Below are 20,178 nucleotides of genomic sequence, written 5' to 3'. Positions count from 1 at the left end.
CATTTACAAACATGCAGGCACATACATACAAAGACATGCATGCAAAGGCACATACATGCAGAGACATGCATGCACATACCTAAAGATCCATGCACATGCATGCACAGGCACATACATACATATTAAAAAATGCACAGACATACAGAGGCAAGCATGCGCAGGCACATACATACAGAGTCATACATGCACATACCTACAGATCCATGCACATACATAGGCATGCATTCACAGGCACATACATACATATACAAAAATGCACTATCATGCAGAGGCAAGCATGCGCAGGCACATACTTACAGAGACATACATACACATACATACAGATGCATACTGTCACGATAGGACTGGCGAGTAAACTGGGACTAGAGGCACCTTTCCTGGCCCTAGCTCTAGGGGGCGCCCTAGCTTGCCCTGTTCCCCAGGATACCTCAGATGGTGAGGATGCCGAGGCCTCTGCCCTTGCTCTATCTCCTAGCTACAGCCCTGCATCTGTCCCCTTCCCCACCCGGGGAAGAGAGTCGCTACCGTGTACCACAGTACACCAACCCGACAGACAGGGGATCCAAGACAAGGGTAAAAGAAAACTCCACTCACACAAGATATACACTCACAAATAACAGTGCTATTCACCAGGGTGTGAAGGATGGGAGGAAGAAAATAAGGCAGGTAAGGATGAGGAATTGCCAATATACAATCCAAGCAACAGTCGCACAATAAACTCCTCCAGCTCTCCAGACACCAGCTCCTCTCACACCAGGTCTATGTAGCAAGTGCTAACTCAGACAAGGATCTGGCCAGAAGCCCTAGCTTTTATAGGAGAGAGGAGTGGCTAACCGAGCACAGCTGAAAGCAGGGATTACCACATGGCTGATTAACCCCTGTCCTGCTGAAAGAAAACAAACACATTTAATACACCAGAGAACTGCTTTTTCTCAGCGGCGAAGCAGGAGCCATCAGACGCTGCGGTCTTCTGGCACTGCTCTGTCGCGGTAACTCCGTGACACATATATTCACATACTTACACAGATTCATCCATACACACACAGACATGCAGGCACAGGCACATACATAGAGACATGCATGCGCATACATGCAGAGACATGCATGCACATACATACAGAGACATGCATGCGCATACATACAGAGACATGCATGCGCATACATACAGAGACATGCATGCGCATACATACAGAGACATGCATGCGCATACATACAGAGACATGCATGTGGTAACAGCAAGATGTCATGACTCTGAGTTTATCCAAGTCATCTTATAACTTATGAGCATCCTCCATAGATTGCAGTGCACGACATTGCTTGTGTCATCTGCAAAAAGAAAACCAGTAATCTCAGGGTCACAACTTACAACCAGAGACCTTTCAGAGAAGCCGAATTCACCACAACTTTCTGTGTTCGGTCGCTAATTGAGCCAATTCCAAAACTTTCTAATGCTATAGACCTTAATTTAACCCTCAGCCATTTGTGAGGAACACTCACACACCTCTTCAAAGTCCAAAACCAATATGTCCATACCTCACCTCTGTAGTCACTCGCTCTGTACAGTATATACTATATACCCACAGATCCTCTGTAGTCACATACTCCATATATACTATATATCCACAGCTCCTCTATAGTCACACGCTCTGTATATACTATATATCCACAGCTCCTCTATAGTCACACGCTCTGTATATACTATATATCCACAGCTCCTCTCTGTAGTCACAAGCTCTGTATATACTATATATCCACCACTCCTGTGTAGTCACACGCTCTGTATAATATATCCACAGCTCCTCTCTGTAGTCACACGCTCTGTATATACTATATATCCACAGCTCCCCTCTGTAGTCACATGCTCTGTATATACTATATATCCACCACTCCTGTGTAGTCACACGCTCTGTATATACTATATATCCACAGCTCGTCTCTGTAGTCACACACTCTTTATATACTATATATCCACAGCTCCTCTCTGTAATCACACACTCTGTATATACTATATATCTACAGGTCCTCTCTAGTCACACTCTCTGTATATACTATATATCCACAGCTCCCCTCTGTAGTCACACGCTCTGTATATACTATATATCCACAGCTCTCTGTAGTCACATGCTCTGTATATACTATATATCCACAGCTCCTGTGTAGTCACACGCTCTGTATATACTATATATCCACAGCTCCTCTCTGTAGTCACACGCTCTGTATATAATATATATCTACAGGTCCTCTCTGTAGTCACACACTCTGTATATACTATATATCCACAGCTCCTCTCTGTAGTCACACGCTCTGTATACACTATATATCCACAGCTCCTCTCTGTAGTCACACGCTCTGTATATACTATATATTCACAGCTCCTCTCTGTAACCACACGCTCTGTATATACTATATATCCACAACTCCTCTCTGTAGTCACACGCTCTGTATATACTATATATCCACAGCTCCTCTCTGTAGTCACACGCTCTGTATACACTATATATTCACAGCTCCTCTCTGCAGTCACACGCTCTGTATATACTATATATCCACAGCTCCTCTCTGTAGTCACACGCTCTGTATATACTATATATCCACAGCTCCTCTCTGTAGTCACACGCTCTGTATATACTATATATTCACAGCTCCTCTCTGTAGTCACACGCTCTGTATATACTATATATCCACAGCTCTTCTCTGTAGTCACACGCTCTGTATATACTATATATCCACACCTCCTCTCTGTAATGACACGCTCTGTGTATACTATATATCCACAGCTCCTCTCTGTAGTCACACACTCTGTATACACTATATATTCACAGCTCCTCTCTGTAACCACACGCTCTGTATATACTATATATCCACAACTCCTCTCTGTAGTCACACGCTCTGTATATACTATATATCCACAGCTCCTCTCTGTAGTCACACGCTCTGTATACACTATATATTCACAGCTCCTCTCTGCAGTCACACGCTCTATATATACTATATATCCACAGCTCCTCTCTGTAGTCACACGCTCTGTATATACTATATATCCACAGCTCCTCTCTGTAGTCACACGCTCTGTATATACTATATATCCACAGCTCCTCTCTGTAGTCACACGCTCTGTATATACTATATATCCACAGCTCCTCTCTGTAGTCACACGCTCTGTATACACTATATATTCACAGCTCCTCTCTGTAACCACACGCTCTGTATATACTATATATCCACAACTCCTCTCTGTAGTCACACGCTCTGTATATACTATATATCCACAGCTCCTCTCTGCAGTCACACGCTCTGTATATACTATATATCCACAGCTCCTCTCTGTAGTCACACGCTCTGTATATACTGTATATCCACAGCTCCTCTCTGTAGTCACACGCTCTGTATATACTATATATCCACAGCTCCTCTCTGTAGTCACACGCTCTGTATATACTATATATTCACAGCTCCTCTCTGTAGTCACACGCTCTGTATATACTATATATCCACAGCTCCTCTCTGTAGTCACACGCTCTGTATATACTATATATCCACACCTCCTCTCTGTAATCACACGCTCTGTGTATACTATATATCCACAGCTCCTCTCTGTAGTCACACGCTCTGTATACACTATATATTCACAGCTCCTCTCTGCAGTCACACGCTCTGTATATAATATATATCCACAGCTCCTCTCTGTAGTCACACGCTCTGTATATACTATATATCCACAGCTCCTCTCTGTAGTCACACGCTCTGTATATACTATATATCCACAGCTCCTCTCTGTAACCACACGCTCTGTATATACTATATATCCACAGCTCCTCTGTAGTCATACGCTCTGTATATACTATATATCCACAGCTCTTCTCTGTAGTCACACGCTCTGTATATACTATATATCCACAGCTCCTCTCTGTAGTCACACGCTCTGTATACACTATATATTCACAGCTCCTCTCTGTAGTCACACGCTCTGTATAATATATCCACAGCTCCTCTCTGTAGTCACACGCTCTGTATATACTATATATCCACAGCTCCCCTCTGTAGTCACATGCTCTGTATATACTATATATCCACCACTCCTGTGTAGTCACACGCTCTGTATATACTATATATCCACAGCTCGTCTCTGTAGTCACACACTCTTTATATACTATATATCCACAGCTCCTCTCTGTAATCACACACTCTGTATATACTATATATCTACAGGTCCTCTCTAGTCACACTCTCTGTATATACTATATATCCACAGCTCCCCTCTGTAGTCACATGCTCTGTATATACTATATATCCACAGCTCCTGTGTAGTCACACGCTCTGTATATACTATATATCCACAGCTCATCTCTGTAGTCACACACTCTTTATATACTATATATCCACAGCTCCTCTCTGTAGTCACACGCTCTGTATATAATATATATCTACAGGTCCTCTCTGTAGTCACACACTCTGTATATACTATATATCCACAGCTCCTCTCTGTAGTCACACGCTCTGTATACACTATATATCCACAGCTCCTCTCTGTAGTCACACGCTCTGTATATACTATATATTCACAGCTCCTCTCTGTAACCACACGCTCTGTATATACTATATATCCACAACTCCTCTCTGTAGTCACACGCTCTGTATATACTATATATCCACAGCTCCTCTCTGTAGTCACACGCTCTGTATACACTATATATTCACAGCTCCTCTCTGCAGTCACACGCTCTGTATATAATATATATCCACAGCTCCTCTCTGTAGTCACACGCTCTGTATATACTATATATCCACAGCTCCTCTCTGTAGTCACACGCTCTGTATATACTATATATTCACAGCTCCTCTCTGTAGTCACACGCTCTGTATATACTATATATCCACAGCTCTTCTCTGTAGTCACACGCTCTGTATATACTATATATCCACACCTCCTCTCTGTAATGACACGCTCTGTGTATACTATATATCCACAGCTCCTCTCTGTAGTCACACACTCTGTATACACTATATATTCACAGCTCCTCTCTGTAACCACACGCTCTGTATATACTATATATCCACAACTCCTCTCTGTAGTCACACGCTCTGTATATACTATATATCCACAGCTCCTCTCTGTAGTCACACGCTCTGTATACACTATATATTCACAGCTCCTCTCTGCAGTCACACGCTCTATATATAATATATATCCACAGCTCCTCTCTGTAGTCACACGCTCTGTATATACTATATATCCACAGCTCCTCTCTGTAGTCACACGCTCTGTATATACTATATATCCACAGCTCCTCTCTGTAGTCACACGCTCTGTATATACTATATATGCACACCTCCTCTCTGTAATCACACGCTCTGTGTATACTATATATCCACAGCTCCTCTCTGTAGTCACACACTCTGTATACACTATATATTCACAGCTCCTCTCTGTAACCACACGCTCTGTATATACTATATATCCACAACTCCTCTCTGTAGTCACACGCTCTGTATATACTATATATCCACAGCTCCTCTCTGTAGTCACACGCTCTGTATACACTATATATTCACAACTCCTCTCTGCAGTCACACGCTCTGTATATACTATATATCCACAGCTCCTCTCTGCAGTCACACGCTCTGTATATACTATATATCCACAGCTCCTCTCTGTAGTCACACGCTCTGTATATACTGTATATCCACAGCTCCTCTCTGTAGTCACACGCTCTGTATATACTATATATCCACAGCTCCTCTCTGTAGTCACACGCTCTGTATATACTATATATTCACAGCTCCTCTCTGTAGTCACACGCTCTGTATATACTATATATCCACAGCTCCTCTCTGTAGTCACACGCTCTGTATATTCTATATATCCACACCTCCTCTCTGTAATCACACGCTCTGTGTATACTATATATCCACAGCTCCTCTCTGTAGTCACACGCTCTGTATACACTATATATTCACAGCTCCTCTCTGCAGTCACACGCTCTGTATATAATATATATCCACAGCTCCTCTCTGTAGTCACACGCTCTGTATATACTATATATCCACAGCTCCTCTCTGTAGTCACACACTCTGTATATACTATATATTCACAGCTCCTCTCTGTAGTCACACGCTCTGTATATACTATATATCCACAGCTCCTCTCTGTAGTCACACGCTCTGTATATACTATATATCCACACCTCCTCTCTGTAATCACACGCTCTGTGTATACTATATATCCACAGCTCCTCTCTATAGTCACAGGCTCTGTATATACTATATATCCACAGCTCCTCTCTGTCGTCACACGCTCTGTATATACTATATATCCACAGCTCCTCTCTGTAACCACACGCTCTGTATATACTATATATCCACAGCTCCTCTGTAGTCACACACTCTGTATATACTATATATCCACAGCTCTTCTCTGTAGTCACACGCTCTGTATATACTATATATCCACAGCTCCTCTCTGTAACCACACGCTCTGTATATACTATATATCCACAGCTCTTCCCTGTAGTCATTCTCAGTCATACACCCTCCCTTGTGTTACATTACTCAATTTTATACATTTAATCCAGAAATATAGGCACATTATAAAGATATGCAAATATGATACAAAATGAACAAAACAATATGATATATACAATTATAAAAATTAAAAAAATAAAAAATTATTAGACCTGAAGTCTCAGAAATGGCTCAGAGCTTAGCGGAGGGAATCACTTTGATTGAGAAAACAGACAGAAGCCACAGCAAACTATGGCTTCCAAAGACAAAGGATGGAAACCCAGATACTGCTTTTTATTAGCTCTAAAGTTTGTCTTGATGACCTCATGTGGGAATGGTTGTGTGATGTGCTGGGTCTGTTAGAATTTTATGAGATCCCCAGCTTACAGGATACCTTCGCCCCTGGAGATTTCAGGCGAGACATATCGTCATCATATTTTTTATCGTGATTCTACCTTTACATAGAGACCAAATATGACAGTTATAGCATCTTCTGTTGTCCCGTTATTAAGTTGAAGGAGCCCTACAGTGATGTGAGTGAATGTGTCATGTTCGTCATTTTTCTACGATGTCGAAAATCTATATCGCGTAAAAATTGGATTGATACAAACCCCAATATTCATATCTCTACAATGGAGACACAATGTCTGGAACACTCCCTTTGAACCAGGATGTTCCATCCTTGTGCATAAGCAAATGTCTGTCTTGCTGTCCTTTTCCAGCAAAATGTCCTGTTTAATTACCTGGACACTGCAGGGGACTGCTGTTTCAAAGGTTGGTTTAAGTAGTTTTTCTCCCCCTAGCTATAACTAGTTTCCTCTCTTCCCCATATGTTCAATGTGAGGTCCTATTTGCAAAAGGAGTTTGAATTGTCAGCTCTTTTCCCTTCTCTGGAGATGTGTTATGGATTTTAATTTTCGTATGACAGCTTTGTTATAAAATATTGTAGTTGAGGAACAGACCAAATTGTAGTAGATTGAAGAATCAACCTTGATCTGATGTAAGAGCTGAAAGAAAAGTTTAGCATGAATTCCACCTCCACTTGGGGGGATTAAAGTAATCAGGTCACTATTGTAATAGCATTCACTTTCAGGGTTCCAAATGGTCATTAACTAGACTCCTCTATATCAGGACCCCCAGGTCTACCAGGTCCTCCAGGGCCAATAGGAAAAACAGGGCCTCAAGGACCACCAGGGCCACAGGGACCAACTGGGAAAGATGGAGTTCCTGGAAAGCAAGGACCTGTTGGACCACCAGGTGAGAGTTACATTTCAGGGTAAATATTCAAGTAAAATGTATTTGTCGGGTTCTCCATTTGGTTGATGTTTTTTGTACTAGGGACATGAGTTAAGTTCATGATACATGGTCACGTTAGAGCCATGGGCTAAGGTCATAGTCATTAAAGGGGTTATCCAGGACTTTAAAAAAAAAAAAATAATAATAATAATAAAAAAAAGTGCCCAAGCACTAACAGGCATGGAGTTGCTACCTACTTGCCTGTTGTGCCCGAAGCAGAGCGGTCACAGACTTGCACTGACGTCAGGTCAGCAGAGCAGCAGTTTTTTTTTCCTGTCGACAGGACTACTAGTGTCATGCTGATTGACAGCCGGCTCTCCCCCACCTAATTGGTGGAAGCTGGCTGTCAATCAGCATGACGTCAGTAGTCCCGCCCTGTCAACAGGATGAGAAAATGCTGCTCTTTTGACAGGGATCAGCTGAATCTCTGGCAGGAGCGGTCAATGACCGGCGCCGGGTTAAAAATGCAGGCAGTTGCCTCTGTTAGCAACTACAAGCCTGTTAGTGCTTAGCCACATTTTTTTTTAAGTCGCGAATAAACCCTTTAATTAGGAGTCTTAGATTAGGGTCAAGGGCTAGGGTCATGGCTTAAAGTTCTGACCTATGCTCATAGATTTTGTTCATGGGCGAGGGTCATGTTTAAAGTAATTGCTTATGGTCATGGACTTGACCCGTGGGTGACGTTACTAAATATGAATAAATATGCGTCCATCACTCAGATCCTCACTATTACACAGAATAGTCAGTGAATCCTAATATTAGCTGGAAGTTGTCTTCTGTTTATATCACACATATTTCTATGGTCTTATCTGTTCTTGAGAGATATCTTCTGCAGTTAATTCATCTTCTTTTTTTTTTATAGGGCTTCAGGGTGAACAAGGTGAGAATGACATCCTACTTCTCTAGTATAGAGGTTGAAAATGAAGGCGACGACTTATAGATTCTATTACCATTATATTATTACATCCATGGGCAGGAGATCTGCAGATATCAACACTAGATCACTACATCCATGGACAGGAGATCATCTGATGTCACCATTAGATTATTACATCTATGGACAGGAGATCATCAGATGTCACCACTAGATCATTACATCCATGGACAGGAGATCATCAGATGTCACCATTAGATTATTACATCTATGGACAGGAGATCATCAGATGTCACCACTAGGTCATTACTTCCATGGACAGGAGAACATCTGATGTCACCACTAGGTCATTACATCCATGGACAGAGGTCAGCAGATGTCACCACTAGGTCATTACATCCATGGACAGGAGAACATCTGATGTCCCCACTAGGTCATTTGTTATGATCCTTAGTGGTTGAGAATCACAAATTACTCCAGCAAGGTGACTAAACATAGGACAAGCTCTAGGGAGGTGGAAAACTGGACTGACCGCAAAACTGAACCTATCCAACCACACTAGAGGCAGCCGGTGAACGTGTCTAAAATCCTAGACGTCTCGAGCCAGCCTGAGGAACTAACTACCCCTAGAGAGAAAGAAAGACCTCTCTTGCCTCCAGAGAAATAATCCCCAAAAGATATAGAAGCCCCCAACAGATAATAACGGTGAGGTAAGAGGAAGGCACATACACAGGGGTGAAAGCAGATTCAGCAAAAGAGGCCCACTAATTCTAGATAGCAGAAAATAGAAAAGGGGTCTATGCGGTCAGTAAAAAACCCTTACAAAATATCCACACTGAGATTTCAAGAACCCCCACACCAACTAACGGTGTGAGGGGAGAAACTAAGTCCCCTAGAGCAACCAGCAAGTAAGAAATCACATTTTAACAAGCTGGACAAAAAACATGATGAACGCTGATAATCAGAAACTGAACAAACAAAAACTTAGCTTGTCTTGGAGAGACTGGGAGCAAGGTTGTCACCAGGAATCTGAAGAGCACTGAATACATTGATAGCAGGCAAGGAACTGAGTATCCAGGTGAGCTAAATAGGAAACCAACCAAGGATAACGAACCAGGTGATGAAGCCAACCTGCAGAAAGACAACACTACACAGTACCGCTTGTGACCACTAGAGGGAGCCCAAAAATAGAGTTCACAACAGTACCCCCCCTTGAGGAGGGGTCACCGAACCCTCATCAAGACCCCCAGGGCGATCAGGACGAGCTGCGTGGAAGGCACGAACCAAATCGGCCGCATGAACATCAGAGGCGACAACCCAGGAATTATCCTCCTGACCATAGCCCTTCCACTTAACCAGATACTGAAGTCTCCGTCTAGAGATACGAGAATCCAAAATCTTCTCCACCACGTACTCCAATTTGCCCTCGACCAGCACCGGAGCAGGAGGCTCAACAGAAGGAACCACAGGTACCACATACCTCCGCAACAAAGACCTATGGAACACATTATGGATGGCAAACGATGCCGGGAGATCCAAACGAAAAGACACCGGGTTAAGGATTTCCAAGATCTTATAAGGACTGATGAAGCGAGGCTTAAACTTAGGAGATGAAACCTTCATAGGAACATACCGAGAAGACAGCCACACCAAATCCCCAACACGAAGTCGGGGACCCACACCGCGGCGGCGGTTGGCAAAGCGCTGAGCCCTCTCCTGTGACAATTTCAGATTGTCCACCACATGGCTCCAAATCTGCTGCAACCTGTCCACCACAGAATCCACCCCAGGACAGTCAGAAGACTCAACCTGACCCGAGGAAAAACGAGGATGGAAACCAGAATTGCAGAAAAAAGGCGAAACCAAGGTAGCAGAACTAGCCCGATTATTAAGGGCAAACTCGGCCAATGGCAAAAAAGTCACCCAATCATCCTGATCAGCAGAAACAAAACATCTCAAATAAGTCTCCAACGTCTGATTAGTTCGCTCGGTTTGGCCATTAGTCTGAGGATGGAAGGTCGACGAAAAAGACAAATCAATGCCCATCCTAGCACAAAAAGTCCGCCAAAACCTGGACACAAACTGGGATCCTCTATCAGACACAATATTTTCAGGAATGCCGTGCAAGCGAACCACATTCTGAAAAAATAGAGGAACCAAATCGGAGGAGGAAGGCAGCTTAGGCAAGGGCACCAAATGGACCATCTTGGAAAAACGATCACACACCACCCAGATGACAGACATTTTCTGAGATACTGGCAGATCCGAAATAAAATCCATGGAAATGTGCGTCCAAGGCCTTTTCGGGACAGGCAAAGGCAAAAGCAAACCGCTGGCACGAGAACAGCAAGGCTTAGCCCGAGCACAAATCCCACAAGACTGCACAAAGGAACGCACATCCCGCGACAAGGAAGGCCACCAGAAGGACCTAGCCACCAAATCTCTGGTACCAAAAATCCCAGGATGACCCGCCAACACCGAAGAATGAACCTCGGAAATAACTCTGCTGGTCCATCTATCCGGGACAAACAGTCTCTCTGGTGGACAACGGTCAGGTCTATCCGCCTGAAATTTCTGCAGCACTCGTCGCAAATCTGGAGAAATGGCAGACAAAATCACTCCCTCTCTGAGAATACCAGCCGACTCAGAAACTCCCAGAGAGTCAGGCACAAAACTCCTAGAAAGTGCATCAGCTTTCATGTTCTTCGAACCAGGCAGGTATGAGACCACGAAGTTGAAACGGGAGAAAAACAACTAGCCTGTCTAGGATTCAGGCGCTTGGCAGACTCGAGGTAAATCAGATTTTTGTGATCAGTCAGGACCACCACACGATGTTTAGCTCCTTCGAGCCAATGTCGCCACTCCTCAAATGCCCACTTCATAGCCAACAACTCCCGATTACCAACATCATAATTTCGCTCGGCAGGCGAAAACTTTCTTGAAAAGAAAGCACACGGCTTCATCACAGAGCCCTCAGAGCTTCTCTGTGACAAAACAGCCCCTGCTCCAATCTCGGAAGCATCAACCTCGACCTGGAAGGGGAGAGAGACATCTGGCTGACATAAGACTGGAGCTGAAGAAAACCGGTGCTTAAGCTCCCGAAAGGCCTCCACGGCCGCAGGAGACCAATTAGTCACATCAGAGCCCTTCTTGGTCAAATCCGTCAAAGGTTTAATCACACCAGAAAAATTAGCGATGAAACGACGGTAGAAATTAGCAAAACCCAAGAACTTCTGAAGACTCTTAACAGACGTGGGCTGAGTCCAGTCATGAATAGCCTGGACCTTGACTGGGTCCATCTCCACAGTAGAAGGGGAAAAAATAAAACCCAAAAAGGAGACCTTCTGTACTCCGAAGAGGCATTTTGAGCCCTTCACAAATAAAGCATTAGCACGCAGGACCTGAAACACCATCCTGACCTGCTTCACATGGGACTCCCAATCATCAGAAAAGACCAAAATGTCATCCAGATAAACAATCATAAATTTATCCAGATATTCTCGGAAAATGTCATGCATGAAGGACTGAAACACAGAAGGAGCATTAGAGAGTCCAAAAGGCATCACCAAGTACTCAAAATGGCCTTCGGGCGTATTAAATGCTGTTTTCCATTCATCTCCCTGCTTAATGCGCACAAGATTATACGCACCACGGAGATCTATCTTGGTGAACCAACTGGCACCCTTAATCCGAGCAAACAAATCAGACAATAATGGTAAAGGATACTGAAATTTGACTGTGATTTTATTCAGAAGGCGATAATCTATACACGGTCTCAAAGAACCGTCCTTCTTGGCCACAAAAAAGAATCCTGCACCAAGAGGGGAAGAGGATGGGCGAATATGTCCCTTCTCCAAAGACTCCTTTATATAACTCCGCATCGCGGCATGCTCTGGTATAGACAAATTAAAAAGTCGTCCCTTAGAGAATTTACTACCAGGAATTAAATTTATAGCACAGTCACAATCCCTATGAGGAGGCAGGGCACAGGACCTGGGCTCATCAAATACATCCTGGTAGTCAGACAAAAACTCAGGGACCTCAGAAGGAGTGGAAGAAGCAATAGACACCAACGGAGCATCGCCATGAATTCCCTGACAACCCCAACTAGACACAGACATAGCTTTCCAATCTAAAACTGGATTATGGGCCTGCAGCCATGGCAGACCCAAAACGACAACATCATGTAAATTATGCAGAACAAGAAAGCGAATCACCTCCTGATGAACGGGAGTCATGCACATGGTCATTTGCGTCCAATACTGAGGTTTATTCTCAGCCAATGGCGTAGCATCAATTCCCTCAGAGGAATAGGAAATTCCAAAGGCTCCAGGACAAAACCACAGCGCCTGGCAGACGACAAATCCATCAGATTCAGGGCAGCACCCGAATCCACAAAGGCCATAACCGAGTAGGACGACAAAGAACAAATCAAAGTAACAGACAAAATAAATTTAGGCTGTATAGTACCAATGGTGACAGGTTTAGCAACCTTTTTTAAGCGTTTAGAGCATGCTGAGATAACATGAGCAGAATCACCACAGTAAAAGCACAACCCATTTTGACGTCTATGACTTTGTCGCTCAATTCTGGTCAGGGTTCGATCACATTGCATAGACTCAGGTCTCTGTTCAGAAAATACCGCCAAAGGATGAGCAGATTTGCGCTCCCGCAAACGCCGATCAACCTGAATGGCTAAAGCCATAGAATCACTCAGACTTGTAGGGGTGGGGAACCCCACCATAACATCCTTAATGGCTTCAGAAAGACCTTCTCTGAAATTTGCAGCCAGGGCACACTCATTCCACTGAGTAAGCACTGACCATTTCCGAAATTTTTGACAATACACCTCTGCTTCATCCTGCCCTTGAGAGAGGGCCAGCAACGCTTTTTCTGCCTGATTCTCAAGATTAGGCTCCTCATAAAGCAATCCAAGAGCCAGAAAAAACTCATCCACATTAAGCAATGCAGGATCTCCTGGCGCCAGAGAGAAAGCCCAATCCTGCGGGTCGCCACGCAACAAGGAGATAACAATTTTTACTTGCTGAGTGGAATCACCAGAGGAACGAGGTCTCAGAGATAGAAATAACTTACAATTATTCTTAAAATTCTGAAACCTAGATCTATCTCCAGAAAACAACTCAGGAATGGGTATCTTTGGTTCTGACATAGGGCTATGAATAACAAAATCCTGAATACTTTGCACCCGTGCAGCAAGATGATCCACACTAGAAGTCAGAGTCTGAACATCCATGTCTGCAGCTGAGCTCAAAACCACTCAGAGTTCAAGGGGATGAAAGAAGCTAGACAGACTGCAGCAAAGGAAAAGCGGGAGGAAAAAAAAAAATGTACTCAGGTCTTCTTTTAATCCCACTTCTGCGATGCAAAAAACACTTTTTGGCCTGCTATACTGTTATGATCCTTAGTGGTTGAGGATCACAAATTACTCCAGCAAGGTGACTAAACATAGGACAAGCTCTAGGGAGGTGGAAAACTGGACTGACCGCAAAACTGAACCTATCCAACCACACTAGAGGCAGCCGGTGAACGTGTCTAAAATCCTAGACGTCTCGAGCCAGCCTGAGGAACTAACTACCCCTAGAGAGAAAGAAAGACCTCTCTTGCCTCCAGAGAAATAATCCCCAAAAGATATAGAAGCCCCCAACAGATAATAACGGTGAGGTAAGAGGAAGGCACATACACAGGGGTGAAAGCAGATTCAGCAAAAGAGGCCCACTAATTCTAGATAGCAGAAAATAGAAAAGGGGTCTGTGCGGTCAGTAAAAAACCCTTACAAAATATCCACACTGAGATTTCAAGAACCCCCGCACCAACTAACGGTGTGGGGGGAGAAACTCAGTCCCCTAGAGCAACCAGCAAGTAAGAAATCACATTTTAACAAGCTGGACAAAAAACATGATGAACGCTGATAATCAGAAACTGAACAAACAAAAACTTAGCTTGTCTTGGAGAGACTGGGAGCAAGGTAGTCACCAGGAATCTGAAGAGCACTGAATACATTGATAGCAGGCAAGGAACTGAGTATCCAGGTGAGCTAAATAGGAAACCAACCAAGGATAACGAACCAGCTGATGCTGCCAACCTGCAGAAAGACAACACTACACAGTACCGCTTGTGACCACTAGAGGGAGCCCAAAAATAGAGTTCACAACAGTCATTACATCCATGGAGAGGAGAACATCTGATGTCCCCACTAGGTCATTACATCCATGGACTGGAGATCCGTCTGATGTCATCACTAGATCATTACATCCATGGGCAGGAGATCTGCAGATATCAATACTAGATCATTACACCCATGGACAGGAGATTAGCAGATATCACCATTAGATCCTTACATCCATGGACAGGAGATCATCTGATGTCACCACTAAGTCATTATATCCATGGACAGGAGATTAGCAGATATCACCATTAGATTATACAATCTATGGACAGGAGATCATCAGATGTCACCACTAGATAATTACATCCATGGACAGGAGATCAGCAGATGTCACCACTAGGTCATTACATCCATGGACAGAGGTCAGCAGATGTCACCACTAGGTCATTACATCCATGGACAGAGATCATCAGATGTCACCACTAGGTCATTACATCCATGGACAGGAGAACATCTGATGTCACCACTAGGTCATTACATCCATGGACAGGAGAACATCTGATGTCACCACTAGGTCATTACATCAATGGACTGGAGATCCGTCTGATGTCATCACTAGATCATTATATCCATGGACAGGAGATCAGCAGATGTCACCACTAGATCATTACATCCATGGACAGGAGATCAGCAGATGTCATTACTAGATCATTACATACATGGACAGGAGGACATCTGATGTCACCACTAGGTCATTACATCCATGGACAGGAGATCAGCAGATGTCACCACTAGATCATTACATACATGGACAGGAGGACATCTGATGTCACCACTAGGTCATTACATCCATGGACAGGAGATCAGCAGATGTCACCACTAGATCATTACATACATGGACAGGAAAACATCTGATGTCACCACTAGGTCATTACATCCATGGACTGGAGAACATTTGATGTCACCACTAGGTCATTACATACATGGACTGGAGATCCGTCTGATGTCATCACTAGATCATTACATCCATGGACAGGAGATCACCAGATGTCACCACTAGATCATTACATCCATGGACAGGAGATCAGCAGATGTCACCATTAGATCATTACATCCATGGACAGGAGATCAGCAGATGTCGCCACTAGATCATTACATCCATGGACTGGAGATCCGTCTCGTCTGATGTCATCACTAGATTATTACACCCATGGACAGGAGGACAGCATATGTCACCACTAGATCTTTACATACATGGAATGGAGATCAGCAGATGTCACCACTAGATCATTACATCCATGGACAGGAGATCAGCAGATGTTACCACTAGATCATTACATCCATGCACAGATCAGCAGATGTCACCACTAGATCATTACACCCATGGACAGGAGAACAGCATATGTCACCACTAGATCTTTACATACATGGAATGGAGATCAGCAGATGTCACCACTAGATCATTACATCCATGGACAGGAGATCAGCAGATGTTACCACTAGATCATTACATCCATGCACAGATCAGCAGATGTCACCACTAGATCATTACACCCATGGACAGGAGAACAGCATATGTCACCACTAGATCTATGGACAGGAGGTCAGCAGATATCACCACTAGATAATTACATCTATGGACAGGAGATCAGCAAATATCACCACTAGATCATTACATCCATGGACAGAAGATCAGCAGATGCCTCCGCTAGATCATTACATCCATGGACAGGAGATCAGCAGATGTCACCACTAGATCTTTACACCCATGAACAGGAGATCAGCAGATGTCACCACTAGTTCATTACATCCATGGACTGTAGATCAGCAGATGTCGCCACTTAATCATTACATCCATGGACAGAGGTCAGCAGATATCACCATTAGATCCTTACATCCATGAACAGGAGAACATCTGATGTCACCACTAGGTCATTATATCCATGGACTGGAGGACAGCATATGTCACCACTAGATCATTACATCCATGGACTAGAGATCAGCAGATATCTGCATTAGATCCTTACATCCATGGACAGGAGAACATCTGATGTCACCACTAGGTCATTATATCCATGGACTAGAGATCCGTCTGATGTCATCACTAGATCATTACATCCAAGGACAGGAGGACAGATTACTACTTACTTAATATTTTCTGGCAGATATCAGAGCTTATCGACTCATCTATGCTATGATCATCTATATGTTGCGCGTTTTACAATCATGGACGATAGTGACATGATCGTGTTTTTGTGCGTGATCTGTAGAACATCTGTTTGTGATTTTAGGTCCCATCGGCTTACTTCCAGATGTTCCATACATCTCCTTCTCATCTGCTCTCACTTACCCATTATTAGAGCCTGGAACTATAGCTTTTGACAAACTCTTGGTAAATGATGGGAACGCCTATGATGCATCCACAGGTGAGCAATGGCTTCCTCGTGTAAGATCTTAGTGTCCAGACATAACATCAGCATCCAAATACAGTCATGGCCGAAAGTGTTGGCACCCTTGAAATTGTTCCAGAACATGAAGTATTTCTCACAGAAAATTATTACAATTGCACAGATTTTGTTATCTTCTGGTTTATTTCCTTTGTGTGTATTGGAGCAATTTCAATGGTCCCGTGACTGCATTTATCATCCCAGGACAGCATTCACACTACCTGTTCCATCTCCTGCTTCTCGAGACCTTGGGCCACCAGAAATGTCATGTGTAACCTGCAGTTTGTTGGGGTTCTTCAATTCACGTTTTTATGCTCTCCATGTTCCTGAGTAAATTTCTATTTTTGGTGGGATGTCAAAGTTGCTTTGTGCCATCTTAGCCAAATAACTACCCTTACTTATAGTTCCTCTATGAAGTCCCATAGGCAGAGACGAGCTGCAGCTGCATCCCCCTCTCACCCTTCTACTTTTTATTATATTACCCATACCCAGATCTTTAGTCAGTAAAGTGGCTTCAAAGTATATGTAGAGATGTCACTTCAGGCATGGAGAGGGCTACTGGCTTCAGGCAGGGAGGAGGATATGGCTACAGGCATGGAGGGAGCTTCTGGCTTCAGGCAGGGAGGAGGATATGGCTCCAGGCATAGAGGGGGCTGCTGGCTCCAGGCACAGAGGGGCTGCTGGCTTCAGGCCGGGAGGGGGATATGGCTACAGGCAGGAGGAAGATATCGCAACTGGCATGGAGGGCGCTTCTGGCTTCAGGCAGGGAGGAGGATGTGACTACAGGCATGGAGGGGGCTTCTGGCTTCAGGTCGGGAGGAGGATATGGTTACAGGCATGGAGGGGGCTTCTGGCTTCAGGTCGGGAGGAGGATATGGTTACAGGCATCGAGGGGGCTTCTGGCTTCAGGCAGGGAGGATATGGTTACAGGCATGGAGAGGGCTTCTGGCTTCAGGCAGGGAGGAGGATATGGTTACAGGCATGGAGGGGGCTTCTGTCTTCAGGCAGGGAGTAGGATATGGTTACAGGCATGGAGGGGGCTTCTGTCTTCAGGCAGGGAGGAGGATATGACTACAGGCATGGAGGGGGCTTCTGTCTTCAGGTCGGGAGGAGGATATGGTTACAGGCATGGAGGGGGCTTCTGGCTTCAGGTCGGGAGGAGATGGCTACAGGCATGGAGGGAGCTTCTGGCTTCAGGTCGGGAGGAGGATATGGTTACAGGCATGGAGGGGGCTTCTGGCTTCAGGTCGGGAGGAGATGGCTACAGGCATGGAGGGAGCTTCTGGCTTCAGGTCGGGAGGAGGATATGGTTACAGGCATGGAGGAAGCTTCTGGCTTCAGGTCGGGAGGAGGATATGGTTACAGGCATCGAGGGGGCTTCTGGCTTCAGGCAGGGAGGATATGGTTACAGGCATGGAGAGGGCTTCTGGCTTCAGGCAGGGAGGAGGATATGGTTACAGGCATGGAGGGGGCTTCTGTCTTCAGGCAGGGAGTAGGATATGGTTACAGGCATGGAGGGGGCTTCTGTCTTCAGGCAGGGAGGAGGATATGACTACAGGCATGGAGGGGGCTTCTGTCTTCAGGTCGGGAGGAGGATATGGTTACAGGCATGGAGGGGGCTTCTGGCTTCAGGTCGGGAGGAGATGGCTACAGGCATGGAGGGAGCTTCTGGCTTCAGGTCGGGAGGAGGATATGGTTACAGGCATGGAGGAAGCTTCTGGCTTCAGGTCGGGAGGAGGATATGGTTACAGGCATCGAGGGGGCTTCTGGCTTCAGGCAGGGAGGATATGGTTACAGGCATGGAGAGGGCTTCTGGCTTCAGGCAGGGAGGAGGATATGGTTACAGGCATGGAGGGGGCTTCTGTCTTCAGGCAGGGAGTAGGATATGGTTACAGGCATGGAGGGGGCTTCTGTCTTCAGGCAGGGAGGAGGATATGACTACAGGCATGGAGGGGGCTTCTGGCTCCAGGCACAGAGGAGCTGCTGGCTTCAGGCCGGGAGGAGGATATGGCTACAGGCATGGAGGGAGCTTCTGGCTTCAGGTCGGGAGGAGGATATGGTTACAGGCATGGAGGGAGCTTCTGGCTTCAGGTCGGGAGGAGGATATGGTTACAGGCATGGAGGGGGCTTCTGGCTTCAGGCAGGGAGGATATGGTTACAGGCATGGAGGGGGCTTCTGGCTTCAGGCAGGGAGGATATGGTTACAGGCATGGAGAGGGCTTCTGGCTTCAGGCAGGGAGGAGGATATGGTTACAGGCATGGAGGGGGCTTCTGTCTTCAGGCAGGGAGGAGGATATGGTTACAGGCATGGAGGGGGCTTCTGTCTTCAGGTCGGGAGGAGGATATGGTTACAGGCATGGAGGGGGCTTCTGGCTTCAGGTCGGGAGGAGGATATGGTTACAGGCATGGAGGGGGCTTCTGGCTTCAGGCAGGGAGGATATGGTTACAGGCATGGAGGCAGCTTCTGGCTTCAGGTCGGGAGGAGGATATGGTTACAGGCATGGAGGGAGCTTCTGGCTTCAGGTCGGGAGGAGGATATGGTTACAGGCATGGAGGGGGCTTCTGGCTTCAGGCAGGGAGGAGGATATGGTTACAGGCATGGAGGGGGCTTCTGTCTTCAGGCAGGGAGGAGGATATGGTTACAGGCATGGAGGGAGCATCTGGCTGCAGGCACAGAGGGGCTGCTGGCTTCAGGCCGGGAGGAGGATATGGCTTCAGGCTTGGAGGAGGCTACAGATTGCAGTGAGAGAATATTTCAGACTGCAGAGAGGAAAGGCAGCGACTAGCAGGAAATAGGGCTACAAACAGGGCAGAGGGGGCTGTGGGCAGAGAAAATGGGGCAACATCTCTGACTAATTGATAATAGAGTGAAACATTGATCTGTTTTCATAATTTTTCATTCCTTTATTCATTAAGTCAATAGAATGGATTGT

General features: G+C 45.2%; 1 protein-coding gene across 2 annotated transcripts in view; it reads left to right on the top strand.

The window, feature by feature from the left end:
* EMILIN1 (elastin microfibril interfacer 1) overlaps nt 1-20,178 on the top strand; it is a 139,399-nt gene that overhangs the window by 116,669 nt on the left and 2,552 nt on the right. For both annotated transcript variants that reach the window (XM_077292009.1, XM_077292007.1), the window contains exons 5-7: nt 7,633-7,758; nt 8,660-8,677; nt 17,090-17,224. In XM_077292009.1, coding sequence (XP_077148124.1) covers nt 7,633-7,758; nt 8,660-8,677; nt 17,090-17,224 — 279 coding nt within the window. The remainder of the gene's footprint in view (nt 1-7,632; nt 7,759-8,659; nt 8,678-17,089; nt 17,225-20,178) is intronic.

Source organism: Ranitomeya variabilis, chromosome 2 (genome assembly GCF_051348905.1).
Source record: "Ranitomeya variabilis isolate aRanVar5 chromosome 2, aRanVar5.hap1, whole genome shotgun sequence".
NCBI classification, from domain to species: domain Eukaryota; kingdom Metazoa; phylum Chordata; class Amphibia; order Anura; family Dendrobatidae; genus Ranitomeya; species Ranitomeya variabilis.
This window is presented reverse-complemented; position numbering and strand designations above follow the sequence as displayed.